The sequence below is a fragment of the Protopterus annectens genome, chromosome 10.part0 (assembly GCF_019279795.1).
Source record: "Protopterus annectens isolate FY-2018-M chromosome 10.part0, PAN1.0, whole genome shotgun sequence".
NCBI classification, from domain to species: domain Eukaryota; kingdom Metazoa; phylum Chordata; order Ceratodontiformes; family Protopteridae; genus Protopterus; species Protopterus annectens.
In genome coordinates, this window is record NC_056744.1 from 1,614,125,940 (window position 1) to 1,614,133,007 (window position 7,068).

The window sequence follows — 7,068 nt, forward strand, 5'->3', positions numbered from 1 at the left end:
TATACATAGAGCCATGTGTTTAGTCATCTCTCCTTTGATAATCACATTACCAAAGGGTTTTGAAAATCCCTTTGTGTAGCACATAAGCAATGAAGGGTTTGCATGCAGATCAACAGAGGTTGTTGCACACCTATAATGATTAGTCATCTTAGCCAGACTTTGCTTGCTTTGGAACAGGGTTCAGGTGTACCTCAAGCATAAACCCTCACTCATACTCTTCAGTAGAAACTGTGATGAGTGGATGTGAAACAGAAGATGTAGCCCATGGATCACTGCAGTGGCTAAGCTTGTCACAAGCATACAGACATATAACCTAAGGTCTGGAAAGCGCCAGCACGCTCTGGCAAGGCTAACAGATGCTTTCATGGAGAAAGCATAGTACCCACCTATGAAAAAATTGAGGTCACATGTATGTATATGGCTTTGCCCCACAGCTGCCTTACATGTGTTATGCACATACAGTTGTCATTGTGATATGTAATACACTAGAAAAATCAAAACCCACTCCACATTGACCGATGGTGTCACACTCACACACACAGCAAGTGGGGGATTCAAACTTCTATCTAACTACATTATGATACTACAGTATGCATTTACACAACACGCTATACACATTACGGGGATTTCACTTTCCCACAGGTGTATTTGTATGATGGTGACGTCATCAGACTTGACAAAGATGAGTATATCACTTTTAAGGGGTGTGAGTAGTCTCCAAAAAGGTTGCTCTCTCTTACCAGTGTGAGACAGACACACACACACACACACACACACACACACACACACACACACACAGTTGGCAAGTGCGGGGTTCTTGATCCAAACTTAAGTACTTTCTTGCACTTCAGCAAGCAATATGGAGTTACAGAATGCAATACAGACATTACTCGCTGACAGTTTGCCCAAAGGTTTTTTCACATTTGCTAACCTCATCAGGCTTATCATACTAGGTGTATTGTGAGTGTATTGTATGCATAGGCCATAACCGTATCATATATGGGTTGATGCACCACATGCTAGCCCACACAGGGTCAAACTGGAGGCTAAGCTCTGTCAACCCAATACTGGAAAATACAGTCAAGGAGAGTAGGGTCATACAAGCAGAACACCAACAGTCTCACATAGACCTGCAATATAAGCACCAGAAAAACACACACATAAATACACATTAACATACTCGGAGAATACAAATATTAATCTGAAAAAGAGAAAGTGTCCTCCTAAGCAGACAAGCAAGCAACATGCACCTCCAAGCACACGCCAGAAAACACATAATACACCAAAGCAGTGTGCCTCACAACAGGCCCTAAGGCAAAACAACATACCAAACACACTAGTAATAGGTGACTCCATAGTCAGGCACACAGATGTTCCACTCACTAGGCTGGACAAGGGGAAGGTTACTGTCAGTTGTCTGTCAGGTGCTATGATCCGCCACATAACACAAGCACTTACATCACCCCAGTACAGGTACATATATGACGCGGTCTTTGTACATGTCGGTGTGAATTATCGGAGACATACCTCCCAGGACAACATGACAAGAGATATATAGTAGCTGCATGATCATGTAGCCCAGGCTGGTATGACCCTGACCTTGAGTAGCATCTTACCTTCACCTACATGATACTGCAATATAACAGAAAGATGATAAACTTCAACAATTGGCCGAGCTTCTGGTGTCACTCAGAGGATCCAGTCTCTGCCTGGGATGACATGATAGACAAGCCTCATTGCTTCACTAGAGATAGTTTGCACCTGTCACCCCTATGCTTCTGAATACTGGCCTAGGCTCTTGCTGTCTCCATCTTACCTTTTTTAGGCAAGGCTCAAAGGACAAACCAACCCCCGTAACCAAGACAAATAACCACAAAGTGAGCTAAATGGTACTCAATGCCAGAAGTCTCAGCCTCCAAATGCACACACTTGAGGCACTCCTCAGTATGGAGAATATTAATATCTGTGCAGTAACAGAAACCTAGTTCAAGTATCCAGAGAGCACACCAGCACTACCAGGATACTACTCATTCCATACCTTCCGGCATCAGAACCTGGATCATAACACATAGGGTGGGGATGTATCCATATTCATCAAGGATACCTACACCTCTCTCTACATCCTATCTACAGGATATGTACACATAGAATGTTGCACAGCAACATTCCTCCCACTCCACAGGGGTGGGGCCACAATAGACCCTTGGCATTCCTGCTCTATGAGCCTGCCGAGTCTAATCTGCAAGGCAATGGAGCCAATAATAATGGAACTCCGCAATAAAGTTGTGGTTGACTAAGTTTGCTGGGAACTGTAAAGTGTATGCCATAATAGATTCCCTGGATAACACAAATATTCTCCAGAAGGGACTCTGAGACAGATGTGTGGTGTCAGAATCATGGCCTCAAGATCAATGTGAAAGAATGCATAATAATCCCCTTTGGGAAAAAGTACCCACAAACAACCACATAGGTGTTACCCCCTAAAAACTGATGAGGTAATAAGGGATCTGGGGATATAAGTAGATAGTAATCTTTCCTTTGACAACCATGTTGCCAAAGTGGTTAGAAAATCCTATGTGGCCCACCTAATCAACAAAGGGTTTGCATCAAGATCAAAAGAGGTAGTGGTGGCTCTCTACTCTTAAGTCATCAGACCCATCATTGAGTACAATGCACCATTTTGGATGTACTCGACTAGGCATATCCAGCAGCTAGAGACCACAGAGGTACCTCACCAAAAGGATTACTGGCCTCAAACAGTTGTGTTATGCAACACAACTGGAAAAACTGAATCTGTTCTCTTTTGCGTACCGCCTACTCAGAGGCAAACTCTGCCTAACATACAGAGCCATGTCCAACACATTACTATTGAACATGCTCCATCTAAGGACAACAAAATTGAGTCGCACTACACACTCCAGGGATATGAACCTCATCACAACAATGAATACAACATGCTGGAGGGATAGAGTATCATCCCAGAGACTTGCCTTACTGTGGAACAGAGTCCCAATGTACATAAGACCGAGCCCCTCGATGACACCCTTCAATAGGAACCTTGATGAGTGGATGGGAAACAGACAATTCACACTGGGGATCACATCAGCAGCCCCACTAGATAGGGGCATAGGGTACTAACTATTAGAACTAGGGCTTAGAAGACTAACCAATGGGGTGGTGAAAGCTGCACAACTTGCCTAGGCTGCAATATGCCTTTGTGAAGATAGTCTACTATGTTCCTATGAACTAATGTGACAGGTACACGTCTGCAGATAGTAGATGTGTACTTCATTATACAGTCATGTTGTACAGCAGGCACATACACCACATACTCTGTAATGCTTACAGATACTGGTGGCTATTATGTACAGTGGTGAGATGTGCACCTCATGTCTTTTGTGCCATTGGGATGTGTGCTGGGTGGGACAGTCCTGGATGGCTCCTTGTTATGGTCACCCTCTTACACACATCTCTGCCCATCCATCTTTGGCTTATTATACTGTGTTCCCCCTACATATATAGGTACATAGGTAGGTAAGGGGGTATCTGTCTGAAGGCATATATTAGTATGGCCAGAGTGTGCATCTATCACCACGCCTGGGGTTAGTTCTCTGTGTCTCTGTGTAGTAGAGCTGATGAAGTGATCCATGGTGTGAAACTTAAGTTTCACATACACTCATCAAGGCTCCTCTGGAGGAGTGTCAGTGAGGGACTCAGCTTAATGTAGGTTGGGAGCCTGTTCCAAAGCAAGGGAAGTCTGTGAGTTAGTAATGTATCCCTCCAACATGTTCTATTTATTGTTCTGATTATATCCCTAGAGCATGTGGCACAGTGAGCTTGGGTTTACTTCAGATAGAGCATGTACATCAGTTCTGCATTGGACATGGCCTGTATGTTGGGCAGAGATTGCCAGAGTAGATGATATGCAACAGAGTACAGATTGAGTTACTTCAGTCATGTTGCATGGGGCAACTGTTTGAGGCCAGTAATCCCTTTGTTGAGGTACTTCAGTGGTCTTTCCAGCTGCTGAAGGTGCCTAGTCAGATAGATCGCAAGTGTGTTATGGTACTCTCTGATGGATCTGATGAGTAGAGGGAACCTCCTTTGACCTATATGCAAAAGCTTTGGCAATTAGTGGGGATACATAGCATGATTTGCTAACCACTTTGTGAATGTGTTTGTGAAAGTAGAGATGACTATCCACATGTGTCCATAGATCCCTTATTAGTACCGTCATATTTAGGGTGTTGGCACCTATGTGATATTTGTATGACTGTAGCTCGAGGCCATAATTTTGACACCACATCTGTCTGACTGAGACCCTTTTTAAGGATGTCTCTGTTGTCCCAAACATCGATTATGACAACCTTTTTGCAGTCATCCACAAACTTTGCTAACCATAGCCCTCATGTGTTTGACTGTACTTCTGAAAAGTATACACCAGACAGGAGGGGTCGCAGGACTGAGCCATGGGGGACAGCAGCAGTTACCAGCTTACAGTCCAACAGGGAGACTACAATTCTTACCTTGTGGGATCTATCTGTGCCCCAGTTGGCAATTCATCAGATGACATACGTGTTTATCCACAGGTTGTTGATTTTGTGGATACATGTGTGGGATGTTGGAAAAGGGCTTTTCAAGGTCTATGTAGGCTGTGTGGAGCTCATTTTATTGATGTATGTCCTGGGAACTGCCTTGAAAACAGTCTAGCAGGTTTAGGGACCATGATCTGCCCCTGACCAAACCAAAATAGGTAGGGTTCGGTGTTTGTAGGCTGCCAATAGCACTGTTTGAGTTCCATAGTGATGGACTCCATGGCCTTGTAGATCAGGCTTATTAGGCTTATAAGACAATAGTTCCCATGGTCTGTTGTGCACCGACACTTGTGGAGTGTGCCAAACGTTGCTGTAACCCATTTAACAGTTTCATATCATGTACAGAGGGTGAGTCTCAACAGACTGTTCAGGTGCAGGGTTTGTTTGTTTTGGAGTTCACATATGACACAGCCAGGGACACCATGTCATCCCATAGATGCCATGTTTTTAGGTTTGGATAGAGCTGTTTAACCAATTGTATATGTGATTTCTGGGTTTTCACAATCTCCAGCTATGGTAATGGGTGCTTTTGTCAGTGAGAGGGGGGTTAAATATGTATGAACCTATCTGACAGGATGTTGGCAATGTCAGTCATGTACATGTATTCATTTACACTTGCACTAGCTCAGAACATATATGAGTTTACATTGATATTTATGACATAGCTAAGGAAAGCTTCATAGTTCTCTATGGAATCTTTGACAATATTTTTGGCAGATCTTGGCTTGGATAATGTTAGGAGTGCTCATTGTTTCTTGATGATACTGATCAGAGATTTATTGATCTTCTTTGCATTTTAACTTTCTTTCAACAACTTAAGTACTTGTATTACAAAAGAATCAAAAGACGAGTCCAGAGTTCAATCAAGTGCAGCAAAACATACAAAAAAATCGAAATATAAACTGCACATAGACTTACAAAGCAGAAACTTTAATAAAACAACAAAACAGAGGTAAGCGCTTTCACGACTCACAGGTCGCCTCTTCAGACAATTATACTTACTAAAAACATTCATTTAAATAGTAGCTTATCACAGCTTAGTATAATTAACCAATCAGTTAAATGATTTAATAAAATAAGAAAGGGGGGAATTCCAAAAAACATGTGTTTAACTTTATAAAAACATCTTAAAAACATATGCTATGTTAAAAAATAAAAACTAAATTGTAAGGAAGTATATAACTATTTATGTTTAAGAGTGCGTGCTTTCAAAAAGGGTTTTAAAGAAAACATATTATTCTGTCCAGGATATTTGTCTGCATTTAATAAGAGGATCCACTTTTGTTCAGCAGCCTCTGTTTGGTTCTCTATATCACCCCCTCTGTTGGAACAAATAAGAACTTGTAAAATTAAAAACTTAAAACTATGTGTCAAATCTGTATTCATAACATGTACTGCCAAAATTTGTTTCCTTATTGTTTCTAATGTCTCTGTTATGTTCTAAAACACTGTCTTTGAAGGTTCTATTTGTTTTTCCCACATAATAAGCATGTCATTTTTAGCAGAAGGCAAAATAAACAACATTCTCAGTTCTGCAATCTGCTTAATGTTGTAAAGAGATTCTAAAATGATATGAAGGATGTATATACAATGCTTGACTATAAATGAACTTACAAGCAGAACAATTTCTGCATGGGAAAGTACCTATTCTCGTGGACTTAGGTGCATGTGAGAGTGTTGATTTATAGCACAAATGTTGTTTTAATGATTTATTGTTTTTAAAAGAGAATGATGGTGTCTCACCAAACTTTTCCAGAAAACCTGGGATGTCACATAAAATATTCCAATTTTTCTTGATAATATTGCAATAATTATCAGTGTCATTAGAATATTGCAATACAACTCGAAATTTTTTTTGAATTATTGCCAGATAATGTAGATGGAGACAATTCATCACTAGAAAAATTAAGAAATGGTTTGCACCTAGTGGATCTGTGTGTCCATGCTTCCTTAATAAACAGGTCCAATTTTGTTTCAGAATAGCCTCTTTCTAAGAATTCTGATTTAAGTTCCATAAGGGCATTTCTAGCATCCATATCATTATTATGCAACCTTAAAGTTCTATAAATTTGACCTTTAACCAAATTTTTAGTGACATGTTTAGGATGCATGCTTATTTTGTGTAGAAAAGTATGTTTTTAGTTGGCTTCTTGTAAATACTACTATTAACCTTCTGTAAGTCAGATTTATCAAGAGAGACATCTAAAAATTCTATGTGATTATATGATTGTTGATACGTAAACTTAAGGAAACTGGTAGTATCATGTAAAAAAGCAACAAAACAATCTAATTCAATAGTGCTACCTTTCCATAACATAAAGACATCAACAAAGCGTACGTACCAAAGGAGGTTGTCAAAAAAGTAATTAGCATGTGTGAGAATGGCTGTATGCTCCCAATGTGCTAAAACGAGATTGGCTTAGCTATTGGCACAAGCTATGCCCATAGCCACACCAGTCTTTTGAAGAAAAAT

General features: G+C 40.6%; 1 protein-coding gene across 1 annotated transcript in view; it reads right to left on the minus strand.

Annotated features, from left to right (window-relative positions):
- LOC122814353 (protein mab-21-like 3) overlaps nt 1-4,237 on the minus strand; it is a 129,271-nt gene extending 125,034 nt beyond the window's left edge. Inside the window, exon 1 of the mRNA XM_044086938.1 lies at nt 4,232-4,237. Coding sequence (XP_043942873.1) covers nt 4,232-4,237 — 6 coding nt within the window. The remainder of the gene's footprint in view (nt 1-4,231) is intronic.
- Nucleotides 4,238-7,068: the final 2,831 nt, after the last annotated feature.